This window comes from Hoplias malabaricus, chromosome Y (genome assembly GCF_029633855.1).
Source record: "Hoplias malabaricus isolate fHopMal1 chromosome Y, fHopMal1.hap1, whole genome shotgun sequence".
Taxonomy (NCBI): Eukaryota; Metazoa; Chordata; class Actinopteri; order Characiformes; family Erythrinidae; genus Hoplias; species Hoplias malabaricus.
The window spans coordinates 5,960,825-5,981,671 of record NC_089820.1 but is presented as its reverse complement, the minus strand read 5'-3'; the positions used below and the strand labels follow the sequence as shown (position 1 = coordinate 5,981,671).

The 20,847-nt window shown below is 38.3% G+C and overlaps 1 protein-coding gene across 1 annotated transcript in view; it reads right to left on the bottom strand.

The window, feature by feature from the left end:
- The window catches only part of slc4a5a (solute carrier family 4 member 5a), a 43,125-nt gene that overhangs the window by 10,401 nt on the left and 11,877 nt on the right, over positions 1-20,847 (bottom strand). The window contains exons 3-14 of the mRNA XM_066657500.1: positions 18,628-18,760; positions 16,865-17,025; positions 15,943-16,095; positions 15,362-15,457; positions 14,991-15,046; positions 9,736-9,893; positions 6,193-6,280; positions 5,746-5,900; positions 4,729-4,857; positions 3,697-3,871; positions 1,691-1,824; positions 935-1,206 (exon numbers count right to left, since the gene is read on the bottom strand). Of these exons, the coding sequence (XP_066513597.1) occupies positions 935-1,206; positions 1,691-1,824; positions 3,697-3,871; positions 4,729-4,857; positions 5,746-5,900; positions 6,193-6,280; positions 9,736-9,893; positions 14,991-15,046; positions 15,362-15,457; positions 15,943-16,095; positions 16,865-17,025; positions 18,628-18,760 (1,710 nt within the window). The remainder of the gene's footprint in view (positions 1-934; positions 1,207-1,690; positions 1,825-3,696; positions 3,872-4,728; positions 4,858-5,745; positions 5,901-6,192; positions 6,281-9,735; positions 9,894-14,990; positions 15,047-15,361; positions 15,458-15,942; positions 16,096-16,864; positions 17,026-18,627; positions 18,761-20,847) is intronic.

Genomic DNA, 20,847 nt, shown 5'->3' with positions numbered 1-20,847 from the left:
AATCATTCAATCAAGTTAGTCTTTGCTGCTGTAACAGATTATACTCTTCTTGTAGACTTTATTGGAACAGTACATGCTTCTGTGAATTTTTAATGAAAATTATTTTGTTTGATAACAGTACTGCAAAAGATCCAAACCTTCAGTGATTTGCCAGCTTTATATTCAAAGGTTACATTACACTAAGAACAGTGGATCGATTTCAAACAAAACTTTTCCATTTTCCGGCTCTATAAGTGAGGGTAATGAACTTAAGGACATCACTAGCAGTGGTTTAGAGCAAATAATTGAAGACTGCAATGTTGATTTAGGTTTTCTTCTTTTACATGTTCCACTACTGCTACTTATGTTCTTGGTAAACAACCATCAAGAACCTGGAGCGATATATCTGTGTTCCCACCTGCATCAGAATCAGCACAATTAAAATGTTACTCGAGTAAATGTACAGCAGTCAATGTAGCATGTGGTGGTCCAGTTATGAATTTGACACTGAAAAATTAGTATTGATCAAGGGTTCATCCTTTAAAACTTACCAGCTCTAAAGATGACAAACCTGCTCCAAACTCAATATGTGAGGAAATTGAAAACATTCATTCATTCATTGTCTATAACCGCTTATCCAGTAAGAGTCACAATGGGTCTTGAGCCTACCCAGAATCACTGGCTTAAAGACAGGAACACATTCTGGAGGGGGTGCAAGTCCTTCACAAGGCAACACACACACATTCACACCTATGGACACTTTTCAGTAGCCAATCCACCTACCAGTGTGTGTTTTTGGACCATGGGAGGAAACCAGATTCGAACCCACAACCTCTAGGACCCTGGAGCTGTGTGACTGCAACACTAACTGCTGTGCCACTGTGCCACCCTAAATTGAAAACAGAACAATGCAAAAATACTGGGACAGTTTGTTGCAGTCCGAGAGTGTACTCACTTGGGTCAGGGGCGACACACTCGCACTTGTAGGCCGTGACATAGTCTGGTTTGAAGTCTGTGTTGATGGGATAGTACTTGAAGGATCCCACCATTTTCTTAATTGCATCAGAGATGAAAATGAAGGAGATTAAGCTGGAGAATCCTTCCTCTGTGAATCGGGTCATGTATTTGATGATGTAGCTGGCATCAGTAGCCACTAGGAACAAGCACTGGACACAGGAATGCATCCCAATCCACAGACGGAGCTCCATATAATCAATACTGTTGCTCCTGATATAGAAAGTAGGGCATGGTTAATGTATGTGGTGCAGCTTGGAAAAGTGTCAAACAAAAATGGCTGAACATGTCATTGTTTTGTACCTTCCATTCACAAATGGGCCAGATTGGTTTAACAGCTAATATTAATATTAGCAAGATAGCAACTTAGCAGTCAGAATATGCGTTAGCATTAGCTTAGAAGTATAAGAATATCTACTGGAAACTTACATGCAAATACTGACTTGCAACTTCCATGATAATAAATAAGTGTTGATCATTATAAAGCAGCTTGCAACTCATGTGAAACTCAGCTGCAACATTTACAGCTGCTGAACAATGTGAACATGTGTGGAAACAACAATATTAGAAAAATGTGATAAACCTCAGGCTCACAGCCCTAGCTTCTGAACTACATCTTCAGGTGGGTAACAGGCTGAGAAAAGATAGTAGTCTGGATGATAGACATTCCAATGAAACGATACAGAGGTGTTCTCACATGCAGAAATCGTAGAGCAACTTCTCAAAAATGAGGATGGGTCCCGTAGAGCTAAGTATAATGAGGGGCTGACCGCCAAAGAGGCAAAAGACAGTCCCTGCCAGGGCTGTGCCTAGGAAACTCTCCATCACCCCCTAATGGAGAGGGAAAGAGAATGAGGAACAGTCACTCACTTTGAACACAAACTTGGAAAAACTCTTCTTGCACTGGGCTAGTGGTTAGAAAAGTACATAGGAAAAATACACGTCTCTGTGGAAATAAAAATACACGTCTCTGCAAATTAGAATAAAACAAAAGAAACCAAGCACTTTTTGCATGTAGGCAACAAACAGTAAAATTCCTTAGAAAAACAGGGAGGACTGGCTTCAATCTTTTTTAAAACTCAGGAAACATACACAATAAAAATGGTAATGGAACTTTATCTCATCTCGAGTTTCTTACAAAATAAGTGTGCAGAATAGCTCATGCTTGCACTTACAAGTGTAAGCTTTATACATCAGACTAGAGTTGGACTAAGTAAAATTTTTAGCATTTCGCAAATCCTCTTTTCCAGAGTTATGTACAATATAACTAATATAAATGTTGTATATTTAATCTTATGCTGTGTTAGGAAAGTCTGCTAGTAATTGATCACTAGTCTTCTATGGTTAAGGAAGCAGCATAATCCCTACTCTATGCCAACCCAGTAAAAGTCATGTTGGTAACACCTGCCTTAGTCTGGCCTACCCCTCACTGCTTGAATGCGGTTTCTTCTTGTTTTTCTGTCCCTCATTTCAGGACATAATAATGTCTGTGACATTTAGCTCAGCTGCAACCCAGGATTCTTGCTGTTGAGGAAGACACATGGTTGATGGTGCTTTTTCCTGAGAATCCTTAAACTGCTCTATATCTCCCAGCAAGTGATATAATCTATAAAAGGTTAGTGTTCCTCCTGGAAGTCTCACCTTGAGGGGATACAAACAGAGTGAAAATCTCTGTCTTTATTGCTTTGATGTTAAAAGGGTCAGATTATGGACTCATGTGAGCCATTAATCTCCATGTCTGAAATATGACACTTCCTTATTCTCATAGATTTTCTGAGCCAGAGCAGAAAGTTTTCAAACTAATCAAACCCTATGCCTAAAAAGTCCACATATCAATTATTTATATAAGTCTTCTGGTCAAATAGGGTTACTGATTTTATAAAATTCAATGCAAAATACAAGATAAAAATAAAAATAAATCATGCAAACAAAACCGTTCAAATTTTAATTTAGATATTACAAAAATGTTTTATTACATTAGACCAACCATAACAAGTACTGTAATATTATTACATCATAAAAATATATGTTGTTATTGGTCATTAATGGGTTAAAACATCTTCAAATCTGCTATGATTTTAGGTGATTGGCAGTTCAATATAAAAGTCCAACCATTAGAAACCTATGTAAGACAGGTTGATTCTATTGTAACTACTTGTTTAATAATTGGTAGTGTTAGAGTTAGTTCCTCTCTTGAAGGCCTTACCAAGGCAAGAATTCAAATGGCAGAAAACATGAAAATTGAAATCTTGGGACAGTTTTACTTTTGGGTGTTTCAAGATTTTAAGTCATTTGTTTCTGATCAAACCTTATCATTTTACAAATACAAATACAATAAAACGAAAAATGACAGGTATTCTTTTTCATAGAAATCATTTGACCTTTTCTGAAGACCTAGAAGGCCCTGAGGGACAGGATGCATATCTGATACATGTCTGTGTGTCTATGATGAGAATGGTCAGATTGGAATTCATGTGTGAAATGTGTGGATGAAAGAATGTGGATGAACAAATGAACCATTGAGGCAGAAAGATCAGCAAGAGCTTTGAAACTGAGGAATAAATATTGCAAAAGAATTGCAGAACGAAAAACAATAAAGGTAAGAGAGCCCGCTTTGAAGGAGAAGCATCTCTAAATGTCGCATTCAACTTTAAAGGAAATGTCATGCTCCTGGCTTTCCTGGTGGAGAGTTGCAGGATGTACCTGGTAGTTGTCTGTGGCATCCCCTAAGAGACCCCCGAAGGTGATGGCATTCGTGATGCAGCCCAGGTAGATGAAGAGCACAGCTGAGATAGTCTGGATGTGGAAGCCCTCATAAAAGTCGCTGGGGTACCAGGGCACCTTCCTCTTGATATCCAGAAACAGGCCTCCACAAAACCTGCAGCAGCCAACCACACAGGCTCTTAATAAATGATTAAATGCAGATCTGTCCTTTTACAAAGGTTCCATTAAAAAGTCAAGTGGACAGTGACAAATTACAAACATGACAAAGTAAAAGAGAGGGAGGGAAAAATAGGGAAACTTTTAGGCAGCTACCCCTCCAGGCTATTTGTTCTATTAGCAGTATATTCCAGACCCTAACCTTTTCAAGCAGAGGAGTTTTAAGCTGTTAGCAAGATTAGCCTAGCTAGCTGACAGCAACTTGTTCAAAATGCCTAGTTAGGATACATGAATACATCTTATAAATTAAGATGGTTTTCATGGAGTTACAACTACAGATATAATTCGAATAGGCACTAAGGTTAATTAATTCTACTTTGACAAATCAGTGTTACATTATTAGCTTTAAATATGGAGCTTTAACATATTTAGCTTTCTCAATTTTGTTGTCTCTGTCATATGCCTATATCAAATAGAGAAGGTGAAGTTTAGTATGTTCATACTTTTAAACTTTTTTTTAAACTGGCACTAAGGCTACATAATAGGACAGGTTAGCATACTATGAGAAGAAAACCAGTTGCAAAGAAACGTCACTGGCTAGAATTATACTGACTGACGAGGGAGAGGAAAGGCTACTCTACCCACCCAGAGAGCAAGAGAATAATTATTGTCTCTTTGACATATATCTGAGGGTGTCCATGCCATTAGTTCTCAAAGAACTTAAAACCTCACTTATGCATAAATTGCTAGATATGGCAAAATATTTGCAGCATTTATTTTCATGTAAACTATGCCTCAGCTCGGATTGTCTTCCACTAGCAAGTGTAATTAGTCAAAAGTGTCAAAGGAACTTACCTCCCAGTGTAGGAAAGCTCTTCTCCAAGTTCATGGGGCACTGGCATCTCTTCATCATCGCTCACACCACCCCCTCCACCCACTGAACCATTCATCTGACCCAGCTCATTCAGAGAAAACACTGACTTTCTGAAACCAGGAACAAGTCAGAGATTAGCAGCAAAACAGCATAAATCAATGATAAATGGTGCAGTAAATGGATAATTGCTAACTACCACCATTAGTGTCAATATATTATTGGTTTTATTTTTTATTATTGGTTGCCACACCAATGGCAACCAGTAACTAAAATTATAATCATGTGTTGTCATATAGTCTGTGCAAAACGTAAATACAAAATTGTTATTGTTGTAAATATAGATAGCTAGTTAGTTAACACAACCTATTGTGGCGTCTTTCTATTTTGGACTACGGAAATGTGCATAACTTTTTCAATTCAAATCAATAAATTTTATTCGCATAATGTAGTCATGACCATTTAATACAAATCAAATGTCGTTGCTGTTGTGACAAAGCCTATTTATTTAATGTTGTGATAAAAAAGCAAAAAACTATATAATGTACATTAATGTAAAAGTAGTTTTTTAAAGCTAAATTTGGGACAGTTTTTCACTATATATACCTTTTGTTGTGAAATGTTTGCAAATTTCTGTAATTCCTGTTTGTAGTTAGGAATTCAGGTTAAATGTTTTAGGTCAGGCATTTACATTAACATGTAACACATTTGAATAATTGTACAGATACAAGTGACTGACAAGTTTGGGGTCTTGTCCAAGGACTTACTTGTAGATGGACTACTGGCCCAATGACTAGCTTATAAATAAACTCTATATTGTGTGGATGTCTATCTTGTTATACATTACCCTTACCAACCAACATTATATGTAATTTGGAAAACTTTAAATAACACAAGAAGCATGTACAAATAAGTTTCAAACCTACAGAATCAGAACTCTTAGACTATTTACACTATTTTCACTGGCATCTGCAGAAATGCTAACCAAATAAATGGTTTACCTCTTGTCTGCAGAGGGCACTTTCTTAGGGGGCTCAATGCGGATTTTTGGGTCCCATTCACCAGGTGGGAGTACAATCACTTCATCCAGGAACTCGTCAATGCCTGCAATCAAGTCTTCACGGTCCCTGGCCTTGTACGCTACATCACTAAAAAGCTGAAAAAACAAAGACTCTGTAAATATCTAAAAGGTTAGGGTTAGGGTCTGACCCACCCAGACATTATATATGTCATGAAGTTATATCATATGTAAAATAAATATATTTTAAGTATATGAAACATTTATTTTTTCAAAGTCTTGGCATTTGCAGTATCAAGACCTAACTAGAAGAGATACCTGACTATGGAATGTATTATGTTATGTTGATATAATCCCCATTTTGTTCAACAAGCAAATGATCAGGAAATACATTCCTTAAGATAAGTAGAGCATGTTGGTGCATACTTACATCATCCACCATTAGTGTTGCGATGGCACGGCCAATCTCATTGTAGGACTTGGCTTTGCCAGGGGGCCCCAATAGCACAAATAAGAATCTGTCATGAGAAAAAGCAGTTTTAAAAATACACTGTGATTACCTTACATACATTTTAAATTCAAAATCCACAATTAAGGTTCTCAAATTTAAGGCACACCAGCTGTCAGACAATTCTTTTAAAGGGCTATGGCAGAAAGTGTTGGCACCCCTGAAAATGATCTCCCAGAAAATTATTGCAGTTACCAGAGGCGATTGCTCTAAGACTGCTCAGCTTCCCCTAAAATGTCAAAAAATAAGTGATCAAATATATACTGTTGTGTGTACATGTCATTGAATAAATATGCACTACAACGCGCTCAACTTTTATTCAGAATCAGCTTCTTATCACTGGTAAAAATGCAGCTTTCCTCTCAATCATTCCCGCAGCTTCACAGTGATTTGAATGGTGTGGACGCCGAGCGTCCACAGAGTTCAATAGCGAAGCAGCGAAGTGCAGCGAAACGAGACCAGTCATTGGATAAATGCTGGGCTTTGTCCCGCCCATCGGACGCTCAGCGTCTCTGGGGGTCTATGGGGCAGTGAGCTGGCCTCGGCTGGCCCGGACGCTCAGCTTCTGCATGATGATTGGATGATCTGTCTGTGGCTGAATGCCTTTTTGATTGACAGCGAAATGAGCGAATCAGCGATCCTTTGGTGTAGAGATCCGTGGGAGCATTACATATTCATTCTGTGTTGAGTTGAACCAGAGACTTTCTCAATCCTCTTAGCGTCATTTTCTTTGTTAAAAGCGACTAGCGACAAATCGAGCTTCTATTTCTGGTGGGTTTTTTGTAGCTGCTTGTGTTTGGAGACTGACTTCTATTACACTTTCTGACTTCTATCGCAGTTTCTGTCCAGCGTGTGCTGCTGAGCCCCTCCTCCATTACCAAGCACTCACAGGCGGACACACTTCACATGGGCCAAGGCCGTTTAAGCAGCCTAGCTCTGCTGGCCATTGAGAGGGCACTAGTCAAGTCCCTGGAAAAGATGCTTTGTTGGTACGACAGATCATTTTCTTGAAAAGGAACGGATGATAGAATTTATGTATAAATAAACCGACACATTTTATGATGTAGGCCGAAATTGAGCTTCCCCTCCTTGAACGACCAGCATCCGCCACTGGCAGTTACATATGTTTTGTTATACACGTGTTTATTTCCTTTGTTTGTATTAGAATAACACAAAAAAAGGGAAAACAAATAAATTGACAAAATTATTGGCAACCTCAACTTAATATTTGGTTGCACACTCTTTGGAAAAACTAACTAAAGTCAATCTCCTCTTATAACCATCAACAAGCTGCTTACACCTCTCAGCTGGAATTGTGGACCACCCTTCTTTTGCAAACTGCTCCAGGTCTCTCATATTTGAAGGGTGCCTTCTCTCAACAGCAATTCTAAGATCTCTCCACAGGTGTTCAATGGGATTTAGATCGGGACTCATTGCTGGCCATTTCAGAACTCTCCAGTGCTTTGTTTCCATCGATTTCTGTTTGCTTTTTGAAATACGTTTGGAGGGCGGCATGGTGGCGCAGCAGGTTAGTGTCGCAGTCACACAGCTCCAGGGGCCTGGAGGTTGTGGGTTCGATTCCTGCTCTGGGTGACTGTCTGTGAGGAGTTGGTGTGTTCTCCCCATGTCCATGTGGGTTTCCTCCCACAGTCCAAAAACACATGTTGCAGGTGGATTGGCAACTCAAAAAGTGTGTGTGTGTGTTGCCCTGTGAAGGACTGGCGCCCCCTCCAGGGTGTATTCTTGCCTTGCACCCAATGATTCCAGGTAGGACCCACCGCGACCCTGAATTGGATAAGCGGTTACAGATAATGAATGAATAATAATCTTCGGATTTCATGATGCCCTACACACAGTCAAGGCACCCAGTACCAGAGGCAGCAAAACAACCACAAAACATCTTTGAACCTCCACCACATTTAACTGTAGGTACTGTGTTCTTTTCTGTGTAGGCCTCTTTCTGTTTTGGGTAAATAGTAAGTCTCATCTGTCCACAAGAAATTTTCCCAGAAGGATTTTGGATTACTAACGTACATTTCTAGCTTTTTTATGTCTCTGTTTCAGCAGTCTGGTCCTCCTGGGTCTCCTGCCATAGTGTTTCATTTCATTCAAATATCGACAGATAGTTTGCCCTGACACTGATGCACCCTGATTCTGAAGGACAGCTTGAATTTCTTTGGAACTTGATTGGGGCTTCTTATCCACCATCCGGACTGTCCTGCATTGCAAACTTTCATCAATTTTTCTCTTCGGTCCACGTCCAGGAAACTACAGTGCCCATGGTTTATAAATGTTTTAATTTTGTTGCGCATTGTGGACCAAAAGGACCTTGAGGTTTTTCCACAATTTTGGTTATCACGTCCTCAAACAGTTCTCTTTTCTCTGCTTTCTGTTCTCCATGCTTAGTGTGGCACACACAGACACACAATGCAAAGAGTGAGTCAACTTCTTTCATTTTTATCTGGTTTGAGGTGTGATTTTTATATTGCCCACACCTGTAATTACCACAGGTTAGTTTAAAGAGCATCACATGCTTAAAAAAAACATGTAATTACAACAATGAGCAACAATGTTCTGAGAAATAATTTTCTGCAAAATAATTTCAGGGATGAGAAGCGGAAAAGAAAATGAATGAATGAATGAATGAATAATTTCAGGGATGCCAACACCTTCAGCCATGACTGTATTTATTTGTTCATTCATTATCTGTAACTGCTTATCCAGTTCAGGGTCATGGTGGGTCCAGATCTTACCTGGAATTATTGGGTGCAAGGTGGTATGACTCTATTATAAATAAATTTGAAGACATAGCACACAGTTTCTAACAAGGAACACTGCTCTTATATAAAGTATCAAAAAAATATTTGACTGCACTCTATTGTGTAAATCTTCACCTTGCTAACTGTGATATGTGAATGTGTTGCAAATAATTTCTTTGGTCATATATTCATTGTCTGCAATCAGTTTCATGAAATGTATTGAATCTTAAACCAGTGTCCACAATGAATAGTCTAGTGCAATAATCCGGCTGTGGATCTGTTTTACTGTTTACCAGTTATGTTTACCACACTGTTTTACCAGTTATGAAATACATTAAATATAACATCCTGTTGTTGGCATTTAAGGACTTGCATGCCTTGCTCCCACCTATTTGTCCTCTCTTCTACATCCCTATGCCCCTTTATGCCAACTCAGGTCTGCTGATTCTGGTCTTCTGATCATTCCTATGTTTAGGTTTACTTGTATGGGCATCAAGTCTTTTAGTGTTGCTGCCCCCACACTTTGTAACACTTTATCCTTTCCTATCTGCTCTTCTTCTTCAAAGCCCTGCTAAAATTTCTTCTCAGAATGTTTTCTCTCTCTCTGATTATTTTTCCCCCCTACCATATTCAAATGTAAAGCATTCTTGGGTATGCGAAAGATGAAATATAATGTAACATAGAGTTATTATTAATAATGGGGTACCTGGTGGGCACTGGCACCTCAGTCAGGCCTCCAAGTGTGGTGGCCTGGGACAAGCGTACAAAGGCCACAAAGGGTTTGTCCAGGAAGTCCACCTCTCCCACAAGCACATTGGAAGCCTCAGCATCTCTTGGGATCTTCTTCATAAACTTGTTCTTCAGCTGTGGTCAAAGTTAGGAGAGGTGTTTCTATTTTCCTCAAGTGAAGCACTTATTAATTATGCAGAAACATCAAAGTCAGACCTTTTCCTTTTTTATACCCAATTTTCTCCATTGACTGCGAGTCCCTCAATCACACAACACCACCACAGAGGGCATTTATCAAGAGTTTTTAAGCTGCATAAATCTACAAAAGCTGTAACTATAAAAGAAAAGCCTTTTTATAATCTTATTTTTATTAGACTTTGAAAGTAATGCAGTGTAGTTAATGCCTTAAACCATTGCACAACTCAAGATGCCAATTAAAGCCATTTTATGAAAGTTCTATCTATGCGTGTAGATAATATTTTAGCAACGTATCATTAGACTTCAAGAGAAGTATTCCACATACAGTCTGCCAGAACTTTCCTTTAGTGCAAGCTGAAATATTTCTAATTATAGAGTGCTTAAGCACATTGTTTCTATCTGCTTCTGTGGATTGTAAAAAGGGTTCATTTTTTAATATCCCATCTTTCTAAGGAGCTCACTGAGATATTCTAAAGGTGATTATACCCATTTAAAAGTTTGAGATGGCAAATTGATTTTGCTGAAGTTTTCAATAGGAAAACATAAGTTGCTGGGAAGCATGTAAGAGCATGAGAATATCAATCAAAGCTTTTTTTGTTGTTTGGTATAATCATTTCTTCCCTGTTTGAATACAAAGCAGCCACTCAATCATCTCTGGCTGTTTCTTTTTAAGAGTCAACCTCAGAAACATTCATATCTGAGAGGTGTGCAAGGTTAAATTTTGCTGAAATTCAAATGTCCAATTTAACAGAATAGGCGCAAAATAAAACAGTCCCAGATAACAACAAAGGACAAAAACTGATCCTGATCAATATCAACTCTGTCCTTTAGTTTACATATGACAATAATAAACTAGATTCACATCTCCAGGCAGGAAATAGCTTTAACACCATACGAAAGAACATGCTATGAAAAAGAAAAAGAAACAAGAAGGCATAATAAATTTTGACAGAATACAAAAATTGATCAAGAGTGTAAGAAAAGAAATAGAGAAACAGGGATTGTAAGATAGAGTAGAAAACATTCATAGAGAAAAACAAAGAAAGAAAGAAAATAAGAAATCTAAAGATAAAAGAAGAGAAGAATAATGCAAAACACCAAAAGCACAAAGCCTGCTAAACATAGTAAGAGAGATGCAAACCAAGTCTATGACGTCCTTCACACTATTATTAAATCTGTAATATAAGAGATAAATTATCTTTGCATTAGGTCTGATTTCTATTCATGTTACATTTTAAAATATTATTTCAGTTTGATGACAAATTTTGCTGATATTGCTATTCGTAACATGTTAATATAGTAAATATCATTGTGACAATCAACCCCATGATGTGTGGCAATCAACCCTAAATTCACATGTGTTCAAAACATATTTTCTTATTACACTAATGAAATAAATAGAAAATGCTGTGCTCATGCTGTGCAGGGGGGTTGAACATTTGTAAAACAAATGTTTGGCTGAAACCAATTAGTTGGCTGGGGAGATATGCCAAAGAGTTTCTTGACACTACTTTTAACATTATAATAGCTGTTAGAATGGTTCAAAAGCTATTTTTTACACAGAAAACAATGCATATCGTGGCAGATTTCTGAAAGACACATCTCTTCTGTCAACAACAAATGATCTAATAATGATCACTGCTTCAAAGCTAGCAAGTTATCACTGAACATTAAAAAATTACAAGCATGCTTTTCATAACGTGAAAAAGTTACTTTTTTAAAGGTGCCAAAAATGAAAAACTAGCTGAACACTGTGAGTTTGCTCTTTCAGGAACTGACATACCTTATATCTCAAACACAGTTGTCTTGTCTTTCAAGTGTAAATCCATATAAAGCAAAAGAGAGCAGCACAACTGGCCAGTTCCATAACAATTAACTTGTAACTTATAACAGCCTTGACTCATTTATATTTATCATGCCCATGTATCATTTTTAACTATGTCTAATGTCTAACCACCTTTACACAAATTCACAATTTAGGCTGCTGGCACAGTTACATATACTATGAGAAGGAGTGTTAAAAAATATAAAGACATCATTTGCTACAGAAATTTAAGAGGTAACAAGGGAGATAATCTGCCAGAACTCTCCTCCTATGGCACAATAATTTGTGTATAAGCAAAAAGAATTTAAAATAAATTTGACATTAATCAGTGCAGAGATATAGTTCAATGAACAAAAGCAGAGAGATACTTGAGTGTCTTTTGTGAAACACAAAATTTTTAACAATTATCAAGTTTGTCCATCAACTTAAAATAGAAGCAATTACAGAATGCTGCAAGGCACTTCATCAGAATGCAGAAGATTGGAGGCATGTAACATTTTCAAGCAAACTAAATTTACTTCAATAAAGTCAGCACATATTAAGCTTGCTTGTTGGGTTATAACATTAAACAAAATGGTCATTATGTGCCCACACAATTATTAACAAAGTTGCAGGTCATCTCACACTAGAGGAGTAAAATATAAAAACCAAATGATTGGAAACATCGACAGGCTACTTATCAGCTCAGGAGCTCTATTGTAAGGTTTAGTATTGACTCGTTGCCTCTCTAATGCTACTAAATTATCGACACAACAATCACTTGTGACTTACTTACTGACCAGAATATTGTTTCTGACTGGAAAGTTTATAGCAAGAGCAAAACTGGGGTTAAAATAAGACCTAAAATTGTATATTGTGCATTAGGCTTTAGCCACCATCTGAAAATGGTAATCATATCGTCTCTGTCCAATGAAAAACATGTATCTCACAAAATAGTAACTTTACAGAAGACAGAAAAAACCTTCTTAATTTCAATGGATGTCAATTTAAAAAGACTGAATTTAAAAATTAAATTATATTTAATTATAAGTAATTTTGAAGGATCTCTATTGGTCCATTTATAATTAAATTTACACACAGTGTGAAGGATAGCTGTTTTAATAAACTAAAAGTCTACAAAAGTGGAGATATATGTTTATTGATATGTTAACAATATTTTAGTAATCATATGAGTTTCTGTTGGCCATTTTGGTCCTTCTGTACATCATTGCCTGACAGTTTACTTTATCGCAGTCACTTATGATGAGTATTGCTAACGTGGTGATGGCTATGGCATCTTTCAATGATATGCATTATAGCTGTCAAAGTATAACCTTCAAGTTCAGCCTTAACAATCATGAATCTCAGTTTAAGCTTGATTATTATTTTTGTTATTTAGTCTGCCATATGGGTTGTGAGTGTGGATCTATGGAATGATGTTGTTCAGATCACCCTCTAGTCTTTTTGAGAAGAAATACACACAAAAATCAAGCATAAATACCACAATATATTTTGATTTACAGCAAGAGCTTTTTCAAACTGGGACACAGTTGCACACTCTGTACCCTCTAAGATTTATTTTGATTTTGGTTGAGCCATTATGTTCCCTTGTAATTAACCAGCCAATCAGTGCATAGCTCATCAAACTGTTGAGCCCACTATGTAAGGATAAACAGTTTGTTTTGTTCTAAAGCCAAATTATAAGAGTGTAAATGGGCATGTAAAAAAACATCTGGGCATTATTAGCCCTAACCAGAATCAGAGACTTTTAATATAGGCATTAGAGAACATTTGACAATGCTGAATAAATGCTTGGGAGCCTTTAAGCATGACCCTTATTTAGGAAATCAGAATACAGATGACTGCTGTGTGAATAGAGAGTTGCTGTGAGCATGTGAGAGAAAGGCACGAGGACAGGACAGGGAGACATGATTCCCCTCGATGGTCGATCAATAGTGACCCAGACTCAAGGCCACATAAGAGAGGACGGGCACATTCTGCCGCTAAACAAACCAGCTCCTAATAGTAGACCAAGAATAAAATATTTGGAATTATTTTTAAATATATATATTCTTAATGCATTTAAAAACTAACAGACTAGAATCCATTCACAATTTACATACTTGAGTCCGTAGCAAAAAAATTGAAAAGTCCAATTGTGATTGCAGATAAGTTCCAGGTGGTTTCTGGGGTGTTGCTGGTGGCGGCTATAGGATCTCAGTGGTTGCTAAGTGTTTGCCAGTGTTTTAATTAATTGAATACCATAGTATTTGTAGAATAAAATACTGTGGGAAACAAAAGAAAAAAGTAACTGTCCCAATAGTCAGTAGTCTAAATAAAACAGATCAGTCCAGCTCTCTAACATGAAGTTTAGTGGTCCATGTCAACAGCTTGACTCAGAATTTCCCAATAAACCAATAAAACTCACAAGGAAGACCATCAGATGTGTTTTTCAACTGAATTTGTTTACCCCTGCTTTCTGTTTTATAAGCATTTTACTTATTGTCCCAACTTTACTGGAACAGAGTTTTATACCATACCTTGATAAGCAATGTTGTTACAAAATAATCAGTGTTATTCTCTTAATCTGGGAGTGGTCTTAATGTTCTGATTCATGTGTTTTTGAGTGGTTTGATTACCCTTTACGCCTCAGTGATTCAGACATTCTTCATTTTTTAAGCCTTACTCCTTTCAGCACTAATTCTCTGGGTATGATGTGTCACCCAAATCAATAAACCTAAATAATATATCATCAAGAAAAAACACAGCACTGTTTAACTGTCACTTGCACTGTTTCAAGTGTGGCAAAATTCTATTGAATTTTCATTTAAGATATTTTTAAGAACAAAGTCATAAAATCTGATTGGATACCTTGTGGCATTGTACAAGTCGATATGTCCAACACAGAGTCCTGGGTGAAGTAAAACTCATCACATGCATCAATTTGGTGAATTAGAAAAGAGATTGAGTGTTTTAATAATAAAAAAATAATAATCTCTTATTTGCAAGAGAGAATGTTTCATAACCCCCTTGCTCTGTATGGCAAAATGCATTAGTGTGAAGAAAAAGAGCCTGGTTACCATAACAACTGCAAAGTAACCCCAGTGTGACAGTCCAAACATAGTGTGTGGAAATGTCAGTCCAGTGGTCAGTGCTGGACCATAACTGTCTTTGGAACACCTCTGAAAACTGCAAATACATTCAAATCCTTTTCAGGATGAAAAACTCACCTGATCAGTGCTCGGAGTGTCCGCAATGTCATTCATACTTCTGCTTTGTGCATGACCTACAATACAAGAAAAGCACAAATTAGAAACTCTTTATTGTACTTTATTAAAACACACACTTTTTTACTTCCCCCTTTTGCTCAATTTATTAGAAACACCTAATTTATATTTTCTCTTATTGGACACTTTTATTAGAAACCCCAGCTTGTAATTCCATTCTCTGACTACTACACAGGTTCATTTAGTATGAATACAATACAGGTGTACCATTTCAGACTGTTATCAGTCCCTTCAATTCGCCTACCACTGGTCAGTTACTGGCCACAACACCACCAATACTGATCAGATATTGTAAATTTTTTGGAATGACTCACGCAGTCGTCCATAGCTTCCAGATTGTTTATTACGAAGGTCCTCAGTGGAGCGATTGAAGGTAGAGGAAGCAGCAGGGCTCCGAGCTGGGCTTCGAGCTGGACAATAGAGAGAGGCACTGCCATTAATAATAGCAAAAAGAAATAAAAAGAAAGTGGAACTCATAACAAACATGCATGACCTGGTGTTGCACGAAAATGTTCTACATCAGTTAAAAAGCACTTTCATCAAATCATTCATCTTTAAGAGACAGAAGACAATCAATCAATCAATCCATACTTTCATCAGATCTACTTTGGGAGCTATATCAGATTAAACCATATCATGTAATATTACTTGCATTTTTAAGATTACAGGCTTTATAACTCAGCTGCTAGCATGCAATGAACTTCAAATAAAACATAATACAGAATGTATAATAGTTATAGTTATAGAGTTTTATGAGGTTTGTATGATACAATTATTTTCATTTTCATCATTATTATACGTAGTATTTCAGCAATATTTTGTGAAAAAACTCTCAGGAAACAGTCACTCTTTCTGGCAAACTCCCTACTCTGTGTTAAAGGCAGGAGCTACTCACGAGCTCCCGAGTTGCCCTTGCCCATGTCGGCCAGCGAGCGGTGGATAGGTTTCTTGGTCTGGTGCCGGTGTTTCCTCAGCAACACGAAGCTGATCTTATCCCTCAGCTCTGGACCAATCATCCCTTCCTCAATCTGACGCTCGATGATATCATCTGAGGGAGGTCAGAACAGGAAACCGATTGTTATTGTTGTAAGCTTTTAGCATAGACCATTGGCAGCACCAAAGTAGAACAAGAGGGTCCACAGACAGAGATGGTATCTGGGGATAAACTTGTCCAATATTTGGTGTGAAGTAAAAAGCATATTGGCTGTACACTTAATGTTCATTTCCCATTACGAAGTCATGAGTAAAATATTAGAGGATTAGAGAACCCAGTTTAACACACCTGTCTTTGTTATAAGTGATTTTATCTAGAGTAGTGATTTTATTTGTAAATTGAAGCATTAATTCTTACAAAAAGCAGAATGATCCATTTCATTTTTTAAAAAAACAATTTAAATGATCTGCCAACAGAATAAGACATGACACATGTAAACAAACAACAACTAGAAATTGATGGAATAATATTTTAGGTCCACCGCATTTATCTCCCCAAATGCCTCAAAGATACTTCAAAGCTCAGAGGATGAAGGCTGTACATGCTTCCTCTGAAACATTTAAGGTTCCACACCACACCTTTCGAAACTGCTGGTAACACAATGACACTGCACTCAACATACTTAAAGGAGAACACTGGAGAACCCATTGCCCAGTTCTATGTTAACAGACACCAGTGCTTACTAACGTCACAATAGATAGAGGGCTACGATTTTTTGGATTCTCAGTTATGGACAGCTGTGGCACTGGCGATATTAAACATATTGACTAGGTTTATCAGTATAAATCCTGGTCACAGTGTGGTCATACTTAGTCCTGCTCACCTACAATCTGTGGGAGTGAGTATCCCTCCATGTCCAGCAGTACTACGCCGGTCTGGAGGCAGGTGCGGAGCTCAAAGAGACTGTGCAGCGACAGCGTGGAGACATGAGGTTTACTCCAGCGCTCTCCACCTTCCTCCACCTTCTCCTCAAACTTCACCCACCTGAGAGAAACAGACTACAGAAATGAACACTGGGACATGACACAAGGAGGAGGAGGAGGAGGAAGTCTTCACATACTGTAATTATCAGCAGTAAGACTGTGTTATTAAAAGCGTGTCTGTTTTTAGCTCTGTCCAAAAGTCATCTGGATTAGACATGTGGGTGTGTGTGTGGGCGTGAGTTTGTGTGTGTGTGTGTGTGCACATACATACCTTTATTTAAAAAAATTGAAGGGCTTTTTTTTCCAAGTTCCAAATATTAAATAGAATTTAGGAAACAAAATTCTATATAAATTTGTAGACCATGATGCTATTTTAAAGTTTACCCACTGTGGACAAATACATTCCACTGTCCACACAGTGTCTATTCTCACTGTAGACAAGCAAAAATTAGCGTGAGATATTCTGAAGCAGCTGCTCAGGAGCCTACATTCATAATGCCCACTGCCAAATGTGTGTAAAGTGTTACGGGGCTGGATTTATGTTAATAATGGGCTGTATTCAGGGACAATGCTAGGAATTTTGGGCCACATGAAAAGATGCCAGACGGAGAGATGTAACCCTCACTAATAATCACACTGAGCTCCTGCAATTATGTCAACTGACAAGTTGTTCTACTGTGTGCAACACACCACCTGCTTCGGCTGAGAATAGGGAAGAGTAGGCAGAGCTGCAGAGAATGAAGCTGCCTGCTAAACACATTTATTATCAATTAGCTGCTAAAAATGTTTCCTGCTTTAAATGTTTGCTGAAAGATATTCATTCATTCATTATCTGTAACCGCTTATATCCAGTTCAGGGTTGTGGTGCGACCGGAGCCTACCCGGAATCACTGGGTTAAAGGCAGGACACACCCTGTAGGGGGCGCCAGTCCTTCACAGAGCAACACACACACAACTTTTTTGAGGCTCTAATCCACCTACCAGTGTGTGTTTTTGGAACATGGGAGGAGACCAAAGCACCGGGAGGAAACCCACATGGTCACAGGGAGAACACACCAAACTCCTTACAGACAGTCACCCATAAGAGGACTTGAACCCACACCCTCCAGGTCCCTGGAGCTGTGTGACTGCAACACTACCTGCTGCTCCACCGTGCCGCCCTACTGAAAGAGCAGTTAATGGCGAACACTTTTCTGTGACGTTGTGGGTCTACTGAAAATATACTGACCAAAATTATTAGACTTTTTGTCCTTGGCCTAAACTAACAGGTTCCTTTCCACCACTCACAGAGTACTCCCACCTTTCTTTGTGAAAAATGTTACCCTTTAATTTTGTTGTGGGTAACTAGTGTTTTTGGTAAACAGCTTTCTCCTGTGAATACGGCACAATTCTTCTCTCCCAAATCTTGGTGCACCACACCCAAGTACAGTTCACACCTGTTTTGTAGGTGAAGTGAACAATTCATATAAATAGAAAGAGTAGGAAAATCAAGCAATGAATGCAGAAGTTCTGAATACTTTTTGTCAAACAAGAAAAATGTAAATATATGTATGATGGAAGTTTAATAATTAAATCATCTTACATCTCACCATACTGCCCCTAGCTCTGTTTGTGCATGTGTGTGTTTGTTAGTTGGTTTGTGTATGTGTATGTGTACTGATACCTGGCTGACTCTCTCCACTCCAGCTCCTCCCCCTCGCGTTGCAGTGTGTCCATCTCAGTAAAGAGGGTAGGGGTGGGAATGGCATCTTCATCGTCACCTAAAATATAGCGCAGGCGCTCTGCTGCAGGGGACACTAACACACACACACACACACACACACACACACACACACACACACACACACACACACACACACACACACACACACACACACAGTTACTCGGGCTAAATTATTGTGGACAGCCATGGCATAAAGCTTAGTGAAAGCTTTGTGAAGCAGACATAGGACTGGAAGGTCACTGGTTCCAACACCTTGAATGGCAGTAAAATTGAGATTGAGGGGAGCGAAGGAACAACACAGTCTCATCCCTCCATCTACGGCTGAGGTGCCCTTGAGCAAGGCACCTAACCCTCAAATGCTCCCCAAGCACCAAAGGTGGCTGCCTGCTACTCAGCATGTGTGTGTGTTCACTGACCCTCTCACTAGTGTATGTGTCTGTGTGTGTCTGATTACTGCCACAGATTGGTTAAATGTAGGGTGCAAATTTTATTGCACAACTATACAATGCCAAAGTGCACATTTCATTTGCATTTTATTAACAAATCAATTTTTATTAACATTATGAACATTTTTGGACTATTTCCAACTTTTTTTTAATCACTTAGAATGAAACAGTTTTTGTTACAGTGCCTTTAAGACTGTGGCATCATATCTCATAAAGGCAGCCATGCGCATTTTCAGGTGTCAGCCAGAGGGGTATAAAGCCCCACTAGCATTGGGCTGTGGAACAGTAAAACTGTCTTCTCTACAGTGCTAGATCTCTATTCAATATGAAATGAAGTACCCAAACTAATCATTCAACACTGGCATCTGTCCTCAGTTATGTCTTTGTAATGAAATCCTCACAACAATGTTCCAAAATCTAGTATATAGTCTTAACAGAAGACTAGAAGCTGTTACTCTATCAAAGGGGGACGGACTGTCTCAACCCTTCATTTCATTCTGAAGGATGGATCGGGGTAGGGCTGTAGTCAGGTACAAATTAATGATGCCTGTTCTGGGCACATAAATCTGCAAGTGGCCCTCAGAGGACAAAAAATACAAATACAATAAAAGTGTAGGGAGGCTTTAACCAGCAGCTATGATGGTTTACAAAGTGCTTTAACCAGTTCAGTCTTTGGGAGCAACAAATGAACAGTTTGACAGATATTCTGCATAAAACCACTCAGCTCAGTGCACAGTTGTGAAGGCTGTCCGTGTCTGTGAAGACTACCTGCACTCTTTGAGTCACTACCCATTAATGTTCCTGAGAAAGGACAGACCGGGAAGTGTGTGCATTGTGTGTGTTTTTTGTATGCATGTGTGTGTGTGTGTGTGTGTGTTGCTATTTTAAGCTGCTTGACGTTCTCCAGCAAGTGAAACATTCTTAATGTCAGAACCTCAGAAAAAACAAGTGATAAATGACAAGGATACATTTTTCCCCTGTTTATTTTTGCTACATTTCCAAATACAAGGTTCACGTCAAACTTCTGACACAGGGGAAGGTGTTATCTGACTAAATTGCATCCGGCCAGGCTATAAAACTAAAATAACAACATTTCCAAAAACCTTGAGTGGATTCACTGTTAATCCTTCACATCTGACCCATGCTGTGTCCATGAAACTGAAAAGAAAGGCCTGTGTTTCTAAAACTTCAAACTTGCTTTCTTTCATAGTCCACTGGTCAAGACCATAGAAGTGAAGTGACTTACAGTTGTACACAGTGTCAAGTAGAAGTATACATATATTCCATGGTAGACATAACTGTCAGGTGATTAATTAAACAAAATATGTATTTTCTATTTGTTAAGTTACCTACACAATATGGGCAAAATATATTGTCATCTCTTCCAGTGTTTCTTCAAAAATCAAGAACATTAAAAGGGAGATGGTAGCTTCTATGCTGCAGCAATGGCACTCGTGCATAATCACTAATCAAAATGGTTCTGAAGGCAGTGCTGTCTTTGAGGAAGAAGGAATGTAACTGGTTACTAGCCAATAGACAGGGATGAATGTGATTGGTTAGTATGCATTGGGCAGAGATTTTCATATACCTCCCCATTAACTGGTAAAACTCAAGTAGTTTGGAAGAGGTAAGTGTGCAATATTATTTTCTTGTTTTGCTACTGATTTGTTACCACTTAGTTTTGTTATATATTCTGAGAAGTCTTTACAGTAGC